General features: G+C 40.8%; 1 protein-coding gene across 1 annotated transcript in view; it reads right to left on the bottom strand.

Moving 5' to 3' along the window:
- Positions 1-24,409, bottom strand: part of dntt (deoxynucleotidyltransferase, terminal) — an 83,637-nt gene that overhangs the window by 22,326 nt on the left and 36,902 nt on the right. Inside the window, exons 8-10 of the mRNA XM_053333016.1 lie at positions 23,607-23,709; positions 14,080-14,328; positions 13,562-13,645 (exon numbers count right to left, since the gene is read on the bottom strand). Of these exons, the coding sequence (XP_053188991.1) occupies positions 13,562-13,645; positions 14,080-14,328; positions 23,607-23,709 (436 nt within the window). The remainder of the gene's footprint in view (positions 1-13,561; positions 13,646-14,079; positions 14,329-23,606; positions 23,710-24,409) is intronic.

Genomic DNA, 24,409 nt, shown 5'->3' with positions numbered 1-24,409 from the left:
TTTGAAAACTCTAAGAAATTATAAGTTTAATATAAAAAATACTTAAAACCAAAATCTTCAGCTCTCCACCTGCACATCCATCCTGTCATCCACATGAGTTTCTCACTTCACTTTCTCTCCACAAATTATGACTGACGCAAGATTTTGCTGTTGGCCCGGCTCCCTGCTTCTTTTGAGTTTGCCACGGCACGCTGCAAAGAATGCATATGTTTGCAACATTTGAGATGGTCCAATTTCCTAAATCCTATTTACAAATCCGAATGAATCTTGTAATCTGTCATTTTCCATCCTTATCTCAGGGCTAGGTGGGAAGCTTCTCTTGGAACGTAAGACAAGGTTTTATGAGAGAAATCTGGAGCGGACGGCCTGTAAAACTGAGATATGTTCACATTCTTTCAATCCTGCAGTCTGATCCCAGCTTAAGAAGCAACTCTTCATCCAGCTCTGCTCTGCTCCAAGATGTCTTCATGCAGTCTATTGGTCTATTTATATAACCGCCCAATTTTTCCTGGACTGTGCTGTCACGGAAAGGCGTAATGTTTTTTGTGAGTTTCTCGTGGGTCGCACGGATGATAATCGCCCCATTTTACGATATGTGACCAAAAGTAGGAGGACATGGTGAGCATGTTATTACCTGAGAAGATGAGATGATGTTTCTGCCTTCAGTGATGACATTGATACCCACGGTGACAACATGTCTATCTGCTGTGATAATGTTTGCACCCACAGTGATAACTACCTTACCCATGGCGAGGATGTTTGCAGCCATGATGACAACATTTCTACATTACATTCCCTTAGCACTGAAGATTTTTGATGATATGAACAGACATGGATATTTATTAAGTGAAAAAATAAATTGCTTTTTTGGTGTGGCTGAGATCTGGGCTGCTATCTATACAATCTCAAAGAAATAGCCTTAATAACGGTCATAAACTTTGACTCATGTGTCAAAAAGAATCCTTGTAAAAAATATGCTAAAAGTAACTTTTTTGCAAAGTCTGACTCTTAAGTGCTGACTGCACAGTGTTGTATACATAGACTTGGATTCAGGGGTGGATTGGCCATTGGGAGTACTGGGATTTTTCCCGGTGGGCCGATCAATAATGGGCCGATCAATAATGGGCCGATGGCTGCCCGTTTTTTATTTTTTATTTGTTCATTTAGTTTTTGCTGTGCCTTGCCATGGTAACTCTCCCAGCCCAGGGTCAGAGACTTGCACCGGCCCACAGAGCTCCGCTGCAGCCTGCAGACACAGCAGAGGCCCATTGGCTTGTCTGTCTAAAGAATACCTGGTCCAGTGGCCCTATGATAGGCTACAGAGGGCCAGGAGTCCCACTCATTTCTACCTATAATGACTTCCCCCAAATCAGGTCACCAGAGTTAAAGTGTCAACCTTTCTTCGTGCCCACAGTCCAATGTGTTCATGATGGACATTGATCAAACATAACATATATGTAGGCTATGCTTTACATATTTTTTTCAGTCAGTATTTATGGTTTATTGCCCGTTCAACAGTTTCACATTATACAGTCCAAACTAATTCAAGCCTATTCAAGTCTCCAGAATATAAAGGGATATTGTTCAGTGTTCTACTGTTATTAAGGGCTTGTGTATTTAAATGTACATCAACGCGAGTTGGCACAGTATCTGAGCATGGATTGTAGTGGGCCGGTCTGGACCAAAAAGTCCAGGGCTGAATTTTTGTCCCAGTCCAGGCCTGCTTGGATTATATGCACTCAAATGCCCATGTTCAAGCACTGAATCAGCCCAATAGCACATAACAAGGGGTGATGTGTCACATCAATCATCACACCTAGTTATGAGTAAGAGTACCCACCATTCCATATCCAGTGTTTGCATGCTTCAGTATATTACAACATGCAAGAGGAAAGCTTATAGACCATATTTAACAGCCATGTTAAAATCAATAAATGCTCCTTTTACTCATATATCTTAAATGACTTAAATAAGGATGTGGTGGAAAAAGGATATAGTCACAATTTTAAGTGCTACTCATCTGTGCAGGTAAAAAAAATAATTATTACTGTATGTGAAATAAATTAATGTTCATTGTTTTTGGCTCTGCAAAAGAGAACGCAGGCACTGACCTTAAACTAAAACTACTAAACTACTAAAACAAAAAATAATGAAGTTTATATGTTCAGAATTTCTGTTTCATATATTAATCGACTTACAAATTCATCAGAATTCTTCTTTTCATGCTGAATCCATCATGTCATTGACTTTTTAAGTTGTTAAGAATATCTGTCTTGGGACAGACCGTGTATCTTTTATCCATTTACAGTTTCATCATACATTTCAAAAATATATTTAGCTTTGAGCTGCTGTTTCTGTCAGTCACTCCTGACCCTAGAGACCTATTAAAGCATTGACATATGGTATAATCATAATATAATATTCATACTGGACATTAAGATATCTCTTCATAAAGAACTTTTCATTTAACACAAACCACAAACTAATATGAAGCTTCATATGTCCAGATTAGTTATATACTTCAATAAATGTTGTACCAAATGCCCTCTTTTTGTTACAATAAACTAAAAAGACTAACTGTGGCAAATTGTGGCCACTATTTGACTAACTCAAATGGCTGGAGCCAAATATAAGTTCCAGATAAACTGTTAAATATATTTTGCTCCAAATGAGGACATTTAAAGATGATCTTTCAATAACCAGTATGAACAGGAGCAAGGAGCAATGAGTACAGCAAGAAGAAGCGCTTTCAGTGTTCACCTGACTTTTGCTTTAAGACTTCCAGACTTCAACAAATGTGAACTTATACTTTAATTTTAAGACCAAGCACAAATTGTTTGTCATTCTTACACTTATGATGCACTTAAGACAAACATTTTACTCTGAGTGGCTTTTCATATACCATCCATTATTACCACTAAAGGTGACCTACATACCCCAACACATCCCCATCACTGTGCTCTCAGTGTGTATTTACAGTACACTTAAAACACACCTTTCCTGAAGCTGCAGCCACCACATGCATTTGTACTTTATGACTAACCTTTACACTGCGCACTAAACTGAATTCCTGGCCAAATGCAGCAAACTAAGCGTTAAAAGCAAAAAATACAGCACAACCCAATACGGAGTGTAAAGTCAACCACTAATAAAGCGCACATCGCCTATAATAAAATAGACCATCCACAAAGTAGAAGAAGCCTGGAGGAGGGAAGGAGACAAAACAACAAACTTTAAATCACTTTCTGTGGTTGAAAATAGAACAGCCTGTGTAGCAATTACCAGTATAATGTTCCTGGGATACTCCACTTCCGCAACAATAATAAACAGTGACGGTGATTCAACTTGTAATGCACTTAGTGCGCCTAATGAAATGTTACATATTGTTTGTACCCATGTTAGACAAAAGGAAAAAAAAACATTTCCTTTGGCTCTCGCTTCTTTACCTTCACTCCCCCTCTGATATATTTTATATGAATATAATGAGACCACAGAATAGAACTGGGTGCATGTCTTATTTTAGCGCCCTGATTCTTGAACTCTGCGGCATTGGTTGCTTTAAATGTGGGCAACAAACAGGAATAATTTAAGGTTTTCCAATGCTCATTGTAATCAGCTTTGGATTAAGACTGCCGGCTAAAGGCCTGTAATGGGAACAGAAATGGTAATGAAAAAGCATGAAATTGCTGCATGCTTTTAATTAGAATGGGATCGTAATTATATATATATATATATATATATATATATATATATGTGCGTATAAATATATTTATTTGTATGTAATTACATGGAGATGAATTGGTAGTTTGGATGCTACCTTTGGTTTGAATCTGTAATTGTCATTTATTCTAGGAAAAGATGCCGCTCTGCTTCTCCTACAGCCTGAGAAATCTATCTGTGGCTGTGCAAATTAGCGTGTAAGTGTGTGAGTGTGTAGGTTAGGGGCCGTGTGTGTGTGTGTGTGTGTGTGTGTGTGTGTGTGTGTGTGTGTGTGTGTGTGTGTGTGTGTGTGTGTGTGTGTGTGTGTGTGTGTGTGTGTGTGTGTGTATTTGCTTCCTGTGGATTTCCTGGGATTGCCTTTTTTAAATTTTTCTTTTTATACACAATGAAGCTCTTCTAGTCATCCTGAGTAAAAAAGATACTTTAGTATTGTCACTTTTGCTAGAAATACAAATCGATTTGGGGTTGGAAGCTAATAGCCGCAAACTGAGCGCTGAATGAACTGGAGCAACTTTTAACCTTGGAAAAAAATATATATACCACAATGTGCGCTACTCCATTCAGGCGCAGCTACACCGAGTCTATTCATCTACCTCTGTTAATTAAAATTCATAAGAACAGACGTGCCACCAAGGTCGAGAAGAAATGTTTGCAAATGTGAATGGTAAGTGAACAGCTTCCCCTCCATCGACTCCATCCATCCCTCCGTTTGCAGGCGCATTTCACAGGCCCCCTCCCCCCTTCCTTGGCTCACTTGTCTGTCACAATGTACGCTCAGGTGTGTGTGTGTCTTACAGTATGTGACGCCCTGAGGGTCCCTGTGCCGCCATCCACTAAATCAAACCTCTCCTCCCTTTTTCTCCGCACGCTGAGAGGCGGAGGATGGGAGCCGCCAGAAAAGGAGGCTCCCATCCTCAGCGCAAATGCCGCCTGTGAGCGCAGGCCGGGGGAGAGCATTGGAAAACCGGTGTCCCTAAAGCCCAGTGCAATTGCCCTGTTATTGTCCATTCATCCACTGCTCAGAGGGTGGAGGAGGTTGGGGGGCCGGGGGAGGAATGGGGGGGTTGAAAGAGCTGTGAGCAGTCTACATCCAAGGTATTGTAATTTGAGTATTAGATTCTGCTTTCGGCCAGGTGTATGGAGAGCGAGAGAGAGAGTGAGAGAGAGAGAGAGAGAGAGAGAGAGAGAGGTGGTGCACAATGGGGATAACTTTTAAATTAAACATTTTATGCTTGTCAAGGAAAATTTTGGGGGAGAATGAATGCTGTTCGTTTAGTTGTGTATTTTAAAGGTTTTCAGAGTAATCTCCTGACCTTCATACTTGTGTTTGCTGTTCTGTTTGTTAAATTTAATCACAAAAGCTTTCAGAGATTGGCCCTTTCTTTCTTTTCTTTCTTTTTTTTTATTTGGAAAACATGAAAAACATCCTGCAGGATCCTGATGTTAGAGCAACTTAAAAAAAATCAATTTATCTTGTGGATGTTTCCTTAAGGTCTTTTAGAGAGTGAAGGCCTTCCCGGAGGTCATGGTAAATGTTTTATTTGTGGCTACATCACAGCTCAGAAAGAGCTCTTTGTGCACTTATTGTGTTATTTTTATTTTTATTATTGCAGTGGTGTTAGTTTTGAATCTAACATTAAAGTCTCTGGGTTTAGAAAACTGGATTTTATTTCAGTATTTGAATCATTTTGAGGTTTTTCATATGACAACAATATTAAATAAAATATTGAAATTGAAATAAATATTATATTTAATCTGTTTTGGTCTGAGCCAGTATTTAGCAAAACTGTAAGTAACTGTTATGTGAGGTATGAAAGAAGTAATCCTTTACTTTTACTACATTTACAGACATCTATTTGTCTTGAGTTGGTTGAGCAGATTTTGATGTCTGTGATACAGATGCCTATTGTTTCTGATATGAACATTTAAAAAGATGATGCATCACTTTTCTTTTCTTTTTTGCATTTATCTAAGTAGAAGTAAGACTGATAAATACAGGCTCTGATTTCTTTGGAGTACGTAGAAATAATATCTAAATATGTTGATGTTTAAGTGCCAAATAGGAAAGAAAAAAGTCTACAGTATTTTTTTTCTTTGCACTGTTTTTGGTGAAGTAATTTCTCAAGTAAAGATTTGTCGTTGTTCATCACTGCTGGATGAATGGACACGGACAAAATATTTTGCTTTTGGTTAACTTTTAGTTGTTTGAAACCTCTGGAACATGGTGTAGAGTGAGTGTGAGTGTGAGTGTGAGACTATGAATGGCCCTCTCATATCAGTTACTCTGCTTCAGGACTAAAGCCAGGACATCTACACTCACAGCCTTTTGACCAGGACCTCATTAATCACACTCTTACACATGACATAGAGTAATTACCCTCTGAGAAAGACACATACTCATGCACACACACACTCACACACACATACAGTATATAACACACTTTACGCACACAGTATGTAGAAGTGTGCATAAATAGGCGGAACAAACGGCAGCGAATTGCATTTACATGAACATATTTTTAACAGGTGTATGTTGGTTTCAAGCCTGAGAACACCTGAGCCGCACCGCTGAGTATTCACACACACACAGCTGCATCCCCCCCCCCCCCACACACACACACACAGAGTGAGTTTCAAGGGTAGATCCTGCCACACACACTGTAGAGGGGTGTGTTTTTTCGAGGTGTTGGGCAGGTCATGGATCCCTCCTGCCCAGGGAGGGAGTCAGTCTGTCTAGGCATGATGAAATCCTCCACCTGTCCTCATTCATCAAGCCCACTACACATATTAATTATCACAAACCTTCAGACTTACAGCAGAGGACACACACACACACACACAAAGTGCCACCTCCCTCCCCCCGCCTGCTCCCCAAGCAGACACCACTCCCTCAGACCTACACTTCAGTTAAAATTCAACTGTGGTGACCTGATACTGATGCTGGTTGTAAGTGCCTGTGGCACTACAAGTCAGCAGAGTATTTTTAGAGGACACCTAGATGTCAGTTATTGCTTGCAGGCTGTCCCCATCCAAATTTGACAGAGGAGGTTCAGTCATATCGATCACACCGGGGTGCCAAAGATTTCCTGGGTTGCATTTCTGTGTTTTGTTCATTTTGGCTACAGTCACCGTTCACAAGAAACACCAGACTGCCTCAATAGCTCCTTTGTGAGGAAAATGGCCCTTTTCACAGCAGCAACCTGCCCAGGGACCTATTTGGGGTTACAAGTCTATAACTTGCGTACACACAGTAAGCAGACACTCTTTGTTACTTTGGGGATGGAAAAGAAGCTCCAACTAACAATTTCTTCACTTTCGATCTGTCAAATATTTTTCTTATTAATCGGCTCATCTTTTAGTTTATAAGACTGAGAAATGGCCATCACATCTTCCCTTAGAAGAAGATGATGCCTTTATATTGCCTAACCAACCAAAGATATTTCATTTATTATGATATAAAATAGAGGAAAGTGGTAAATACTAGAACCCTCTGGAACACATTGCATTTCTGCTTAAGAAGTTACTTTATAATTTAACATTTAAACAAATCAAAATTGTTGTTAATTAACTCAATTTCTGTCCATCGACAAGTCACTTAATTAACTAAATGTTTCAGCACTGAGTGGAAATCACTTGTAATGATTATTCAAGTGTTAAAGCAGACATGAATAAGTGCTAACACTTTATTGTTGCTATTTTGGACCAGTTGTTCTGCTCTTTCCTGTCTCTCTGTATGTCACAATTGAATAACAGTGAAGCACAAAGAACAACATGACAGGTCTGTTACTATGACGTGTGAAAATTGCCTCTCAAACAAATTGCCTAATCTTACCAGTTCTCCAGATATAACCAAAAAGTTTCTGATTGAGTTGTATTTCCTGGGGCTATCTGCTAAAAAAAAAACAACCCAAAAACCCACAGCAGCTGAGGCTACAGGAAACAGTCTTGCTACCATATTATAGGATTTGGCAGCAGTGGAGGGACACGGCGAGGGCGAAACAAATGTAGTTTAGCATCACATGACTGCGTGTGGTTCTTTCAAGGGGTCGGAAACTGTGCTCCTCAGCACCACATCTGTCCTTAACGCGGGTTACAGTCAGTTCATTTTGTTATGTGAGGCTTTATGAGCACGGGGGAACTCCAGCTGTCAACACCTATCTCCTGGCACTCATAAAGCCTAGTGTTGTGTGGTCGTTTGCTGTAATTGGTTTGGATTATAGAACCTGAACCTGCACTTTCAGCCGTTTTCAGCTGCTGTTTTTCTATCGCCACCTGCGTTCACATGACACAATGTTTCAACCTGTGCAAGCAAAGTGGATCACAGTGAACGCTTCAATCCAGAGGCGTGCTTGGCGTGCCTGAACTGTATGTCATTGTGTCTCTCTCTCTGTGACAAGTTGTCAAGCCTCCTCCCGCCGTGATTCAAGGATTCCCCCTGAGCCTGTCCTTAATTGAGTGGAGATCATTAGCTTGAGTGTAGCCTTCTAATCTTTTTTTAAGCATTTTGTAATAAGACGGAGACCAGCTTGTATCCGCTGAGAGCCTCTCTGAAGCCCGCAAGATTAAAGTCCTCTAAATGACCGTCTTTGGTCCTCAGTTGAGATGTCTCCCCTTTAATCAGGCATCAGTCCTCATCGCTCCCCTGTTTCTGTGACACCAGTCACACGAGCCGGGGCCCTGAATGGCTCCAAAACCACCGGCCAATTAGAGGGGGACACAGAAAAGATGAAAGCGTTATTATCGCGCGGTCCACAGCCATACGTCGAACCAATTAACGGCGAGGGCCTGGCGGTGAGTGAGGACAAAAAACGCGAAGGGGAGGGTGGGTGATGGTGTTGTGGGGGAGGGGGGGACAGTTCTCCTCCTCCTCTGCCCAAGGCGAAACGAGAGCGAACAGAGGGAACAGTCAGCGTTGTGTGAAGGCGGTGACAGGACAGACACCGGGACAGTTAATTGATCTTCATTACGTTAATTATGGCTGTGATGTAGAGCGAGGAATGAAAAACGGGTCACACTGGCATACGACTCTGCCTGAATGTACCCTGTTAAGCTTTCTGCTGACCTTGAAACTAGCCGGGGAAGTAATGACGCTGCTTAAGCAAGCGAGTGTGTGTGTGTGTGTGTGTGTATGCATAAACAGTTTGGCCTGTTTCACAACTTTTAAATCTCAGAAAAGCTGACGGTTGTGTGCCATAAATCTTTTTCTCTTCTCTCCTCTTTTTATATATATTCTACTTTTCTCATTGATGTAGACTACTTCTATTCAGCTACTTCTTCCTTCATTAGACTCTTGTGAAATCAGGCTGGGACCCCTAACCAACTGGTTTGTTCCCTAAACCCAAACCAGCAGTGTCAAAGAGCTTAAAATGTGGCGCTAAATGATGCATAGAATACTTTCTTACCTTATTAGACTCAACCAAAATCAGCTTGGTTCTCCTAATCAAATGGTTTGTTTCCCTAAACCAGATCAACGGTGTCAAAGAGCTTAATATGTGGAGTTAAATGACATGTAGGCCAACATCTTACCTCATTAGACTCTAGTGAACCAGACTGGTACCCCTAACCAAGAGGTTTGTGTCCCTAAACCACATCAATAGTGTCAAAAATGTGGCATTAAATGACACCTGAAAAGATGAAATACGTAGACACAACGCAAAATGTCCTAAAAGAAGTGTGCTATTTATACGCCATCTCATGAGATCACATCGGAACACATGCTTTGTTTGACTGTGAGTTCTTGTTGTGTGACTCCCCCCCCCCCCCCCCCCCCCCCCCCCGCCCCCCCCCACCTTGTCCACAGTGCACGCATGGCTGCACTGTCAGCAAGCCTGGCTTTGCCCTTGCATTTGAATAAACACCATCTGAGTTGGCTGGTTGTGTATAAAATCTGTCAGGAAGCTGCCACCCGGTGATCCCGGTACTCTGACCTCTGTCCCCCGAGGGAGCAGCTGACTGGAACGTTGCGGTGACAAGGGTGTCTCCCCTGTCGATCCCGCGCGCCGATACGCCTTACACCCTTGTCCCGTTCTCCGCTCGCAACTCAAACGGCTCTACCGCTCTGCCACCGTGCATCGGAAATGAGACGGGGGGTGCCTTTGGATGCATCGGAGAGTCACGACGATTGGATAAACACAAGCTTCGGAGATGGCTGTCACCAAGATTGATGGTTCCCTGGAATTTTTGTTGTCGTCTTGTCAGTACTATAAACTTTTCCCTGTTGAATAATTGAGTCCTTCAGCTGAGGAGTCACGTTAGTATTCTTTCAAAGTTAACACGGAGGAGCTTGTGCTTTCACGGGTGTATGTCACTTTTTGAAAGCTGTAAATCAGAGAGTCGTTCGGATAGAGGAGAGCTGAAGTGGTGCAATTCCTCAACGTAAAAATAAATTGGATTGACCGCAAAGACGGCAAAGCGGCTTCTCCGATCAACACATTTCAAAACATACTTGCATTTGTCAGCCGTTCGTGTGGCTATATCATAATCATATTACATGATATTCAAACTCCTTTATTTGTTGCTCTCAGCAGGAAGTCGCCGCCATCTGTCACCCTTGCCTCCGAGCTCATCACACCTGTTATCGGCTCTGGTTTTCACGTGTGGAAAACGGCCTTAAATCTCAATTAGCTTGTTTATTGTAATCTATAAAATGACAGAAAACTGCAAATAATGGCACAATTTCCCAAAGCACAAGGTGACATCTACAAATGACTCACTTTATGTGACCAGCAGGCGAAACTAAATGTTAATTTCTGATTTTTTTTTTAATAAATTACTTATGATACTAAGTGATTAGCAAAATTGTGCAATTCATTTTCTACTGGCTAATTGCTTCAGCACAGGGTAGAAATGTTGTATAATAGTCAATGACAACCTAAAGCAGAAATATAAAAGCTTAAAACACCGGGCAGCAGCTGCATGGTTTCTTTGGAGATGAAGAGTCCTGTTGTTTTCAGTCTCTCTTCATCCCTTCAGGTCAAAACTGAGCAACAGTAAAATATAATGGAAACTCGATGTGCGAAACAGCTGTCACTTGTGGTAAAAATGCAGAAACAGACATAGCAAAACTATTCTCTTAGTTTTTGGTTTGTTTTGGGTCTACTTGGTGAAAAAGGTGCTGAAGTCTTCGCTGTGAATCAGAGAGCTGTGTGGATAAAAGAACACTGAGATTCTAGCTGAAGCACAACACACAAATGACTTCAGTTAACTACAACGCCTGTAAATAGATTCATTGATCAACACATTTCAAACTACTTTCTTGGTCTCCTAATTATATTACAGAGTATTCAAACTCACTTCTATGTTGCTCTCTTTATGGAAAACACTGGAATCAGTACCATCTGTCACACCTGTTGTCAAAACCCATTTCCACATGTGAAACACGACTTTTCTGCATGTCTAAAAATATACCACGACTAACAATATTACTTTTTTCATAGGTTACCTTCACATGTAGTATCACCACCACTGCATGAGACTTTCCACTTCTGGAGGGAAAAAACACACCTACTGACTGTTTTATCCCTGTTGAAGCCAATTAAGTACATGATTTGAAACAAAACCTAATTAGCTGTAGCATTGTAGGCAAGAGTTTGTTGGTTATTAAATTGCATGAGTTACGGTGTAAATAGATTTTTGCTCCGGCGCTGTGCATAAGGTAAGATGTGCTTTATTTAATTTGGAAATGTGTGAACGCACTGCAAACTCTCCGATGCAATTACCTTTATGTTAACAAGCTTATGCTTTCATATACTGAAACATTAAGATGTATTCTCTACACTCAACTTGCTTTGATGTACTTATAAACTTAGAGTGTGTGTGTGTGTGTGTGTGTGTGTGTGTGTGTGTGTGTGTGTATGTGTGTGAGATGGAGAACCTCACTGCATCATGCCCGCTAAACCTTGTCCACCTCCCACCATGCACTGTGTTATAATTGATTAAAAACTGAACTGGATGAATGTGCTGGTATTTATATGTTGTCGTGTACTTGTAGATTTGTCTGTGTAATTGTTATTGTGATGGAGATTATATAATGGTGTTGCATGTAAATGAATGTATTCAGTGTATTTTCTGTCTGTAGCTACACAGTGACTGCAGATGGAAATTAATTTATAGCTAAATCTGGCATAAATCATTTCTTTCTCTCATTTTGAATGTTTTTTTTGTGCATGGTTCTTGTTTAATAAAGACTAATAATCATAATTATTATTATTATTATTATTAAAAATGTTACTCAGGCTCCAGCAACAACTTTGTGTTTACTTGGAGTGGAGACACATGTTGCTCTGAATAATTTGGGGTAATTTGTCTTTATTTTTTTCATGCAGCTGCAGTCCAATGCGTTGGGCCAAACCTCCCAGTAACCTTTGAGGATTTCTTGGCAGTAATTTAGTATTCAGATTCACACACAAGCACACACGCAGAGGCCTTAATGTTGCAGCAAATCCCCTCTGATAGTGTAAACTCAGTGGAGAACAGTGATCAGATGGCATTTACTCTCCCTCCTGGTGGATTTAGTCTCACGCTCTATCTCTCTATTACCGTCTACAGGATGTTTATATGACTTTGTGTCTCTACCTCTTGGGAAATGCTCCTCAAATTCTGCTAGGATCCTTCTTCCAGTAACTTTTTACAAATGCAACACAGGAGTAGGGTCAGTGTTAACCAGGCATGAGTGGTTAGTGCCCTACTCTCTCAGTTTCTCCACTGGAGAGACAGGAAGTCTGGCAGAGCTTTGACAGTCGCTAGAAACACATTTATGACCCTTAGAGAGAGCCGCTGTGTGAATATCTGTGTTGTAACTGAGCTATCATCTCTCTCACAGGAGGCTGTCCCACTGTGTGTCAGAGGGGTGCCAGTACATAGTCGTAGCCCTGCTGTTACAGGGGCTGTTATGGTGCTTTTATAGTGGTTAAGTTAACATTACTGTTCATCAGGTCTGAATATTCAGTGAGGCTGAATGTAGGCAGTTATCTGCAGACCCATGTGTTGAGTTCACTGCCACAAAGGAAAAATTAATCTCTTTTTCATGTCAAGGCAACTCAAAACTAGCAAATAATGAATAGAAACCATATCTTATTAAATACTGTTTTTCTTTTAAAGATAGATGACGATCTTGTAGTGATGGCAATGAATTAACCAGTCTGCTATTATTTTTCACAGATGAACAATCAGTGTTTCTGATCATTTTCAAGTAAATACTTCGATCACGACATACTGTGAAAGGATAACTACTGGCAAAATGACTAGTGTTCTTATATTCTATGTGAGACTAAAAGTAATAACTGTCATTTTACTTCTCAAAAATACATGTTCAGGTGTTACTTCTTTGTGTGATTGTGATTTGGGGGTTTTTTACATTACAGAAACTTCATGCTTGGTTGACCACCACACCTCCTTAAGATGTCATGGCAAAACTTACACTTGGCCTAGCTGCCTTAATCTCAATGTGTAAAGAAAGAGTATATCCCATCTCATTCGGGCATATTTTAAAGAAAATATTAGCGATTGAAACATAGTGAAAGAAAGGACAGATAGACAGCAGAGAAGTGGATTATGCTGTAGAGTGGTTTTAAGAGTCTCTGTGGCTGTTTTGACTTTTTCTCCACTGTGAAAACTTACTATTGAATAATGTTATAATCAAACCACTTTCACAACAGAGATGAGTGATACTTCAATACTGCACTCTGAACCAAAGAATACCAATAGCAAGAACCAAGAAAACAATCATTTGAGCCACACTGCTAGTATAAAACAAACCCTAACCCTAACAGAATAAATCTTAAATGCCCTTTTGTATGTTACGAGGCGACTGAGCAGGAAATCAGTCGCAGTTGTTGTGTACCTTTTTTTTGTCGTACAGGGCGTGGTTGTCCAAAAGCATCCGCCTCTCAGATCGAGCGTACCTCCTCAGGTCTCTCTCAAACTGCTGTGGAAGAAAAGAATCAATAGTCTGAAAGCAAATATGTGTTTTACTTGTCTGTTTTTATGACATTGAAAGGAAACCGTGATACCTCAAAGCATGTTATCTTCCGGAGGACTTTTACTCCTATTTCTGTCATCAGCAGATGGGTTTATGATATCAGATATTAGTGCTATTTCTCTATATCATTGTACCCTAGCACATGACTTTATATCAACTTTCAATGTATATTTGAAGGTATATTAGCTGTTTAAAAAAATCCTCTTGGTAAAAAAAATTCTACCTTGACTTTGAGGTTGTTCTTCTGCCCAAGCACTATTCTATGACTAAAAATTAGTAAATCCTGAAATACAGTAACCTCTATGTTTTACTGTTTTTCTCCTTATGGATTCCACCTGCAGCTCCCTCACTTGCCCATCAGTCCCTATAATCCTTCATACCCTGGATCCGGTCCAGCCCAGCAGAGCATAGGCGTAACGATCCACCGGCGGCGACACTAAGTCCACGCGTACGCCCCTCCAGCCCCTGCTGTCCCCCTCAGCAATGTTGAGACCTCCGTCTACTTGGCTGCCCTCCAAACGCAAGATCAGGAAGCACTTCGCAAAGTGGTCCATGGCCTCAAACTTGTGACTGGGAAGCTTTGATATATCGAAGGTGGAGGCCTGGTATTCACAGTAGAGGAGGATACCCTGGTGAAAAATAACAAGAGAGAATCTGATCACTAAGTCATGTTATCTGTGATGCTTTATACACATAAGCTTGTCTCTCTTTAAACTACAGTGTATTAACTATAAGATATATATTATAAGATACAAGTTAAGCTTTAAATATATAAATCATTCATCTAAAATTATTAAAGGGTTTTTCGCAGAGGTCTTGGCAAGAGCCTTTAAGGAGGACAGCCAACCGACATCTTGCTCAAGTAAGAACCCAAGGGTCCTGACAGCAAAAACCCGGTCACCTTTCATCTTTAGCCCAGACTTCAGAGCAGCCAAAAAGAGCTCAAGCTGAAGATCACAGCTTGCTCGCTGGCTCGTAGAAGGTTAAAAGTTATGAAATATAAACTGAAAGGCCTCAAAAATGATCAATAAACTCTCTGATCAATTCAACAGTTGGAGCCCAAAGTAAGGATGTCACATTTTGGATTTGGATTATTACGATCCCTTAGTTGTGGTCGGAGTGTTTTGCCAGTTCTGAGTCATGCCTCATTAGCATTACAGCAATTAAGAAGAGGGGATGTAAAAGCCTCCGTGTTCATCTCTGTGTCACTGACTGGCAATATTTTAAAAGACTCAGTTACTGGAATACCGCTCGAGGTTTTAAACGTTGATCAAAAAGGACAATTACATTAAAATGTTTGCATGATTTATTCTTTAAGAGATCATCAGGTTCACTTCTCTCCAGCCAATCAACAGCGGGAACAACAGCTGTCGTCATACGTGGGCAGCAGAAAGTTTGAAGACACCCAGTGTAATTGAGGATTTACTGGAAGATGCCACCCTCTTATTTGACAGGAATGAGAACAATTTCAGACCAACCACAGAGAATCCAGCAGAACTTGGGGATCATTCGTGGCTGAATGCTGCACATTAATGCAGCAGCCCAATCACAGAGCACTCTGGCTTCAAATCTCAACATAATTCTCAGAAAATGCTTTCCGTGAGCACTATTACTTGCTTTAATGCCACATTCTTCCTAATCTTAGAGATAAAAGGCAGCTTAGATACACGCCAGGAGGTACTGAAAATGGTTAAAGTAAGGTTTCTATACATGAAGAAAGGTTTTTTAAATAGTCAGTGGTGGAAGGAGAGGAATTGTGTGAGTATAATGTCAAGTGGCTTGGTGGATGGTCGGATTTAAGGTCGGTTTGTAAAAAGAGCACAAAAAGCTTGATCTTGATTTTTGTTTGGAGCATTTTTTCCATTTTTAGTGAAATGTCTCGACAACTATTGAGTGAATTATCATTAAATTTCGTGCAGTTATTCAATCATTGTGGTTCATGACCTACAATTATAATTAACTATTTTGTGTTGAGTACTAATATGAAAATATTAGCAAGCCAAAAACCTAAAACTAAGATGGTTTTATCATGATATCAGCTGAACACCCAAATGTTTCAGCACTGACATTGTGAGTATGTTAGCATGCTGACACTGTTGACACTGTTGTGCGTGTTTGATACTGCTGTGTCTATATTTAGAGCCTTACAGAACCACTTGCAGAGCTGATTCTCTCTCTTGTTTCCGTGTTATTTTTGTCCAAATGTTTTTTTGGGAAAATCTCCTTCCAGCAGTTTCAGCCTGCTGCTTTAGGCAATAGTTTGTGTATTTTCATATTTTTGATCACAAAGTAATTGATAGTAACAATCAAAAAGAGTCCGCTTTCAGATGTAGCATGGACTCATGTTGAAATTTGTAAAAAATTAATACATCACATAATCGTCTCTGTGATGAAATCAAAAGCAAAATCAGCTTGATTGGTTCAATTAAGCTTTAATAAAATGGCAACTGTTGTCATGACTGGAAGCAGAGGTAAAGAGCTTTGGACGCCAGTAAAAGGACCACTGTGTGAACATCTGGTCGGACTTGTCATCAGTCTAATTTGAGCTCAGAGTGGTGGAAAAAAAAGGGGGGAGGGGGGCGTTGAGTGTTACATCCAATTGAGAGACGTGCATCCAGTCAGCCATAGTTGACGGCTGAAGCCCATTCCCTGGTAAATGGCTCCACTCCTTAGATAATGGAAATCTGTGCCAAGTAAGATGTCAGCATGTCGGAGAGGGAGAAGAAGAGGTGACCACTGATGGGAAACAAAGCCATAAGTGTAGAAAGGAGTGAAATGGAGTGAGTACAAGTGCGTTAGAGTGCAGGGTTTAACCTGTAAGAGAAAGTAAGAAATAGGTGGGCGAGTAGATAGTGTGGAAAGACTGGAAAAAAAGAGAGAGAGAAAGAGAGAGTGAATTGATTTCCTCCAGGCCTGGCCTTTGCTTATTATGCTTCTCCCTGGATGCGGGAGCGTTAAGGCGATTAAGATTACAAATTGTCATTTTAATTCCAGCTCCCAGCGTAATTGTTGGGATACCACTCTCCTCTCAGTGGCCATAAATCTGCTGCACTCTCCTTAAAGAGCAATAATTGGGGGAAGAGTGCAGCAAGCAGCCACTCTGCCTGTACAGCCATTGACTGAGGTTAATCACAAAACATTAAACACCCTGTCAGCACGGCCCCAATAGCCTCTACTAAACAGTCCTGCCCGACCATCGACCCGCACGACTTATCAGACGAGGACAGAGCTCCCCGGGTGGAGGCTGAAAAAAGGAGGTGTGGAGAAATCCGAGGCCATGATGTTCAAAACCTTGAGTGACACATGGGAGTCAGATCTCAAAGAAATTGCCAGCCCTCCTCTGCTTTCACTCCTTTAACCGTCTTCTGGGTGGGATTCATTTTCGGTGCAATTTGCCAGGCGAAAATTCCCGATGTCACCCACTTCTGCACCCCTGGATCGTTCTCCCTCAGCAATTACAGATAACCATTCACCTTTCAATAATAGGCAGGGAGAGGGACTCTTAAAGTTCCCTTTACATTCTGTAATAGCTTAGCTACAGGCAGCGACAGTTCCCACTTAGATAATGAGGCCAGAGTGACGGCATAAAAGCACTTAAACACTGACTAATCTGAAATTAAAATTCCCCCAAGCCACACTTGAGACAAGTTGTGGGAGAAGGTCTGCACCCCCATCTCATACATAAGGCCGCAAATGTAGGCCACTTCTCATTCCGGCAGATATTTCGGTCCCTCCTGGTGGTACATTTCTTTCAGCCTTGAATCATATGGATGCCTTCAGAGGGAAGTATTAATGAGTTATGGTGACAGTTGCACGGACCGTTAAGTACGTGAATACAGATGCCCTTCCTTCCATGAGGTTTGCGGCCCTCCTGCCTACGCACGTACAGTAACAGCCGCGCTGCTTTCCTCTATCAGTCTCTCTCTCTCTTATTCTGTCTGACACACATACACTCACAAATCCAGCATAAAAACAGGATGTCATGAAGTTCCCGTCTCAGCATCGCCGGGGGCTGTTTAGCCCAATAGCGCTCTGTAATCATCGCCCACGCAGCAGGTAATGTCAGCGAGCATCTGAGAGTAAGCTTATTCCACCAGAACTGTTTACAGAGGGAATTACAGAGGAGGACAGCGGGAAGATAATCTTTCCCCCAAAAGCTTCTCCTCTGAGCATGGAGAGAGAAAAAAAAAAAAAAAAGAGTCAAGAGAACATGACTTTTGAAATTGTGATCTGAAAGCTGTGTGTGTGTGTGTGTGTGTGTGTGTGTGTGTCTTTTTTCCCCCCCTATTTGATTATTTACTCAGGGTCTTTTCTTAAGAGTGTGACGAGTGGTCGCAGCAGCAGCCTTCATGGCCACCTGCATCCAGGGGACGAGAGCGGCGTTGTCGGGGGATGCGAGGCACTCTGATCTCGACTCCTCCGACTCACGGAGAGAGAGGAAGAGAGAGAGAGAGAGAGAGACAGAGAGAGAAAGAGACAGACTTCAAAACCTGCCTTTAAGTTGCAGATTAGCGCGTGTTTGCCGGGACTGTTTGAACTGCTCTCTGACTTTGATATGGAGTTAGAATGAAAGAGACTGATTGCTGAAATTAAAGTGCAGCAGTTTGTGTGTCTGTGCCTGTCTGTATATATATGTATAAATGTATGCGTGTGTGTGTGTGTGTGTGTGGGTATCCTATAAAGTAGCCGTTACCGCTCAGATTTTATTTAGATCTCAAAGTGACTAACTCCATGCGACTGCAAAATAAACTCAGCTGTATGGGCAGCTCCGCCTGAATCGCTTATTCAACCTAAGGGAAAAGTCTCGGCTCCCTAACCGCATTGACTCCTACCGTATGCGGAACAATAAAACCGAACTGAATCGCATTAGAATGGCGGCAATGCATACAGAAGCCTCAGAAAGCAGCACTTATACAGTATTTAGAGACATAGAGATGATAGATGGATGCTAGATGAAACATGGCCCTCTCCGTCTCTCTCTCTCTCCGTTGCTATTACCAGGGCCAAGCTGAATCTCATCTGTCTGCCACTGAAGCTGGGTAGCTGACCTTGCCTCTGCCCCCAAGTTATGCTTTCAGAATATCAGCGGGAGGAGGAGGAGGAGGAGGAGGAGGAAGGGGTTGAGGCTGGGGGGGGGGGGGGGGGGGTAGCAGAAAAAAAATGATGAACCCGTTTTTACAAGGACGTTTCCAGATAGATGTATTTTTAACTCCCTGCAGGCTGGAGAGGGGTGCTGAGGGGTGGGGAAGGAGGGGGGGTTGGAGGCCCATGATATTAGGCCTGAGTGAAGACACGTGGGCCCCCAGGGGTTCCATTGCAGATGACAAGGTTACACGACTTAGAGTCAACCTCTGCTACCTCTAGTTAATCACTGTCTCTTGTGTCCTCATCCCCTCAGACCGGTCCCTCTCCATCCTCCTTCCATCCAGCCTGCTGAGAAGAAAGCCTTCAGTCCTATCATGCTGTCCCCTTCTTAGGCTCCTAAAGCCTTTTTAACACCCGCCCTACTCGCCTAATTCACATCCATCCTACCTCCTTTAGTCCCACACATTCACACACGCTTTCGCACCTTCACCTCGCTCCCTCTCCCTATAGTGCGCACCCAAAAAAAAAGAAGTCTTTAAGTAGTAAGAGCTCTGAGATAACGTACAGTAAGTAGGAGGTAATTATCGTCAGGAAGGACCTCTGAAGGAAAGCAGGCATGTGGAGGTGTGGATGGAAGAGGGATTTATTTTTACACCCAGCAATGTCACACACACACACACACACACAAAATAAAGCCAGCAGCCATAATAGACAGTGCGGTCCTGCTCTTCATCAAACACTTGTCTTCTCTCATGACCCTTTGCAACTACGCATTTATCTGACGGAGAAGACAGTGCTGACAAAGAAAAGTCCTTCTGCATCCACCTCTCTTGTATCTTCTTCATAGAATGTCATTTTGTTCAAGTAATATTGATCATTATGTATTTACAATGACCTTAAAGATTCAGTTTAATTTGTTATATGCTTTGCCATCATGGAAAACTATCAACATTCTGCAGGACACAAAGAAAAGCTTCATGTAAGTGATTGTTATTGTGTGGTTTCATCAATGGACAAGAGAAGGTTACTACCTGTTGGCCATGAAGGTATTCCTCTGTAGCACATTCATATTGTAAGAAATGGAGATCAAAATCCATAGTTGGAGCACTTTGGTAGCAGAGTGGTTAAAAAAATGCTCAAAACATAATATTTTTGAATCCATAGTCATCTTTTTGCATTCCAATTTTCAATCAAACCTAATTCAATAAGCATAGAATGACCCAGCATGTATAAATGATATTCAGAAAAGACTTTGGTGTTGACCTCGACAATTAGATGGATTTATAAGGATGGAGATCTATAAATAGCAGCCAATCGAAGATCCCCCCCTAAGGACCCAAGACAGGTCTTCACACTTGTGGCAGTGGGGTGGGAAAGGAATGAAGCTGCAATGACAGCTGAGAGACAAAACAGATAAGGTTTAAATATTCTCTAGAGAGGGAGAGACGATTGCAAAGAACCAATGTGTCACTGTATGTATCTCCACAAAAAATAAAACTAATCCATTTGGCTTTTTAGTGGTTTATTTTGCTTAGGAAATAGCAGCAAGTCCTCATCCTAAAAAGGAACACTTAATCCTTCCGCTGAAAAATTCAAATAGTTAGGAGATATATGGTTTCCACTGAGCTGTGACAATATGACATTTGAGTTCTGTATTAAGATAAACTTTCAAAAAAGCAGTAGTTCTCAAACTGGGGTGTAGAGGCCACTGAGGACACAAATATTGACACACACACACATATTGGCAGACAATGCAATAATTACTGATCCAGAGCCGACATCACTTCTACTGACAGTTTGACAATGGCTGCAGTGAAAAAGGTCTATGTAATCAATACATTTGGGAGTGATAACAAAACAAAGTGCTGTGATGCTGGTAATATAAAGTACCTCATATGCATTTTTTGACATTTATCTTCCAAATCAGAGAGAGAGAGAGAGAAAAAGTGACTTTAAAACCTGTTGATCACAAATGGCATAGTCACTACAAATGAATAAATTAATAACACATCCATTTCCATTCATTAGACTCTTTGTTTGTGATCTAGTTTTTGCCAGTTAACCAATCAATATTTGTTTAGCTTGCATACATTAAATTGACTTGGCTAGCTTTGGCAATATTATCCACCCAGGGACTGAATTTATACATACAAATAAAACATTATAGCTAAGATGCATCATCCTGTTTGAATTTTAAAGGTGCAGCACAGTTGCAATTTCAAATAGACCCTTGCTGAGCTTGAGAGCCGGCTGAGGTAAAAGCAGTAGCAACCATAGACTCGATATGTAAGTATAACATGAACACGTTGGACTTTTGTTTGCACGATTGTGATTAAGACCTCAGTTTAACGTAATTAGATAAATGTGTTTACACACTCGGAGTTTTAATTGGACACTTCTGTGGCGCGCTGATATTTGTCATATTAGTGCGATATTAGTGGCAAATAATTGTCATCGTTTGAGTGCAGCCGGGAGTGAAACCATTATGTGTATGTAAACATAGCCTGCCATTAACGTAGTCTGTGTTTTTATCTCCTGCTCACACATTTTCTCTCTCTTCTCACTTTTCCACTCGCTTTCTCTCTGTTCTAATCAGTCCCTATCTGTTTGTTTCTAACTCTCTCTCTCTCTCTCTCTCTCTCTCTCTCTCTCTCTCTCTCTCTCTCTCTCTCTCTCTCTCTCTCTCTCTCTCTCTCTCTTTCTTTCTTTCACATTCATCCTCTCTTCTCTATCCCCCCCTCCTCTCACACACCTCTCTTATTGTGCCCATTTTCCATTAAAGGATCCATTTTCCATTAAGGTGTCTCCAGTACTGCCGATGGTCCTTTAAAGGCCCTGCTAAAAGTTCTCAGAGTAACCTGTTAAATTGTATCATTTCTCTTCCACCTGATTCCTTCACCTTTTTTTTTTGCCCAATCTCTTTCCATTAAAAAGCGACTAAATCGGAGGAAACTGGACCACCTTTCTCTCTAAAAAAAATTTTTTAACAAAATGAAGTTTTCAAGGACACATTTGTGAATGATGGAAAAGTGACCGATTGTATTTAATACCTCATTAGAAAAACATAATGCATGTGCTGAGGTCAAAGATATGCCCTTAATTCAAGAATTCTTCATATTTTTTCTCAAGGAAAAACCTGACAAGTGTTTGCACCGCTGAGGATAGAAATGGATTTATTAGGTTTTTATCACACTGTATATCCAAATAGTGCTTTCAGTTTTAAATCACATTATATAGCCGTATTCAAGGACATTATGACAAATCCGTTCACAATCACTTTTTCCATCTTTAGTGATTTATTCACAATGTAAAACCAGTTGACAACATGGCATGCATGCACAAATGATTCTACACTTTAATAAGGTTTAGTTTGCTGGTAACTTTAAAAAGTGTCTCAGAGTATATGCCAACTCATGTGTCTTCAGTTGTGTGTTGGTATATGTTTCTGTGTGTGTGTGTGTGTGTGTGTGTGTGTGTGTGTGTGTGTGTGTGTGTAGTGGTACATCAGGGACTCTACCAGTCTCTATCATATGTATTAATCAGATAAAATGATTGTAGATTGTTGAGAAGCATAATAGATGAGATTAAGAAATCCCCTTCTGTGGAGAGCATGTTCTGCCTGCGTGGGTTGCATGCAGCTTACTTTAATTGGTCAGTCTAAATGACCTTGTTATTTTTCTGCATGTAAGTAGAACGTGAGTTTATATGTAATTTCAACATCTCCTCAGTTTATACCATTACCGGCTTATTCAACATGTTGATTAAATGTCAGGTCAGATGTATTGTCTTGATTCCATGTCTTCTTTTACTCTTCAATCTTAACACATCATATATCATCATTTATAGCAAATTAATGTTTTTTTTCCAATTACTTCTGTTAGCTATACAACTCCTGTGTAAATACTGTGTGTAAATATTTAGTAATAATTCATCTCTGCATAACAACAAATGTTTGTGGTGTATCTAGATTTGGTTAAGTGGTGAATAAATGCAGACTGCTGTACAATATAATATAATTATGACAGCCCTGTAACACATACTAACTTATGAGATTTGAAATGTTATATTACTGTTACTTTATCAAGAGCTGTCAATTTTGACTTTACTGTAATTAAAGGTTGTAGTTTGTGGTTATGTTGTATAGGACTACATGACTGTATGTTATACTGATGGTCATATTATTATGTCCACCCGAAGTGCACTATGTATCTTCTTCAGTTGAAAAAAACCCAAAGGAAAAGTTAGGATATAGGCTATTTGTAATTAATAAGTGACTTATTATACATGCAGATGGCCAGATGGAACCTGAACTTTAGCTTCTTGAAACTCCCACCACTTTCAATAACTTCACTTTAAATACAACACAAGTGTTCAAACAGTGCTCTGAACTCCTACTTACAGTATTGTGACATTCTCAAACACCCAAGCACTAGAAAATACAGGAGGGTAGTCTGCTGTGCTCTGTTATGTTGTCCATGAAATTGTGCTACTGTAATTAGCGTAACCTATAATAACCTGTAATAACACCCAGTGGCTTTTTCCAAGTGTATTTTAAATTCTGTCACTTGAATTTAAACCAGTAATATTAAAGGTAGAACTCTGAACTTGATTCACAAATGATTCCTCTCAACATCTTCACTTCTGTCCTCTGGCCAGTAATGACTGGAAGAGCTGCCAATATGCTCAAATTTGCCAAAATGCAGCATCGCCTTTTAAAGGGTGATGAGAGGAATTGTCCTTGTGTCCTGACTGTAGATACTTGTGGAGATACAGGCGCCTTACACTGAGCTGGTGCATAAAAAGAAAGAGGCCACATACTTACATGATGTTTCAGTCTATCGATAATGTCTAGGAGCAGACTCTCCTCCTTCCCCAGCTCGAGTGCGGTCACGATAAAGTCGACGTCGTGGCCGAACTCCTTCCCCCTGGAGATAAAGACATAGCCGTGGTAACCGTTCACTGTGTCTGGGAGATAATGAAAAGAATTATCTTTTAGTCATAGCCCTTAACTGATGAAGAGGGAAGGTGGCATACAGTGCTATTAAAAGCACAAGCCGTACTAATGACAGCGACTCTTTTTTTTATCATTATTCAAACAAGTAATTTTCATTAAGTTGCTAAGGGTAAAAGATCCTTTTCTGTTGCCTCAGCTGTCAGAGCTTTAATGTTATGAGAGTCATCATTTTCTACTTGGATCAGTGTTATAAAGCAGACCCATATGGAGCCTGACTGGGCTTACACAATGCATTTTCTCTGTCAGCACAACTGCAGACAGGGAGTGTTTCAGTACTGTAAGTGTTTATCAAGTGATTATCAAGCAAGAACACAGTGAAGAGCTTGGCAAACAACCCCAGCATGTGCATAAGATATGTACACAAAAAGCACATCAAAGCATCTGGGATCAGCCCGCCGAATCATTTTTTTAAATCACTGCTGTTATTCAGGCTCCATTTTTGAGGATGCAGCTTAATTAACATCGGACTGTTTATTTCATTGGTCACTGAGCACACTGAAAACATCTCTCTTTGAGGACAACACTAGTCAGTAATGAGGCAGTGTAAAATGTAAATCTGGGCTATTTGGTTATTAAAATCTTATTTTGAATTTCAAATAAGGATGTTTAGC

Source organism: Scomber japonicus, chromosome 14 (assembly GCF_027409825.1).
Source record: "Scomber japonicus isolate fScoJap1 chromosome 14, fScoJap1.pri, whole genome shotgun sequence".
Taxonomy (NCBI): Eukaryota; Metazoa; Chordata; class Actinopteri; order Scombriformes; family Scombridae; genus Scomber; species Scomber japonicus.
This window is presented reverse-complemented; position numbering and strand designations above follow the sequence as displayed.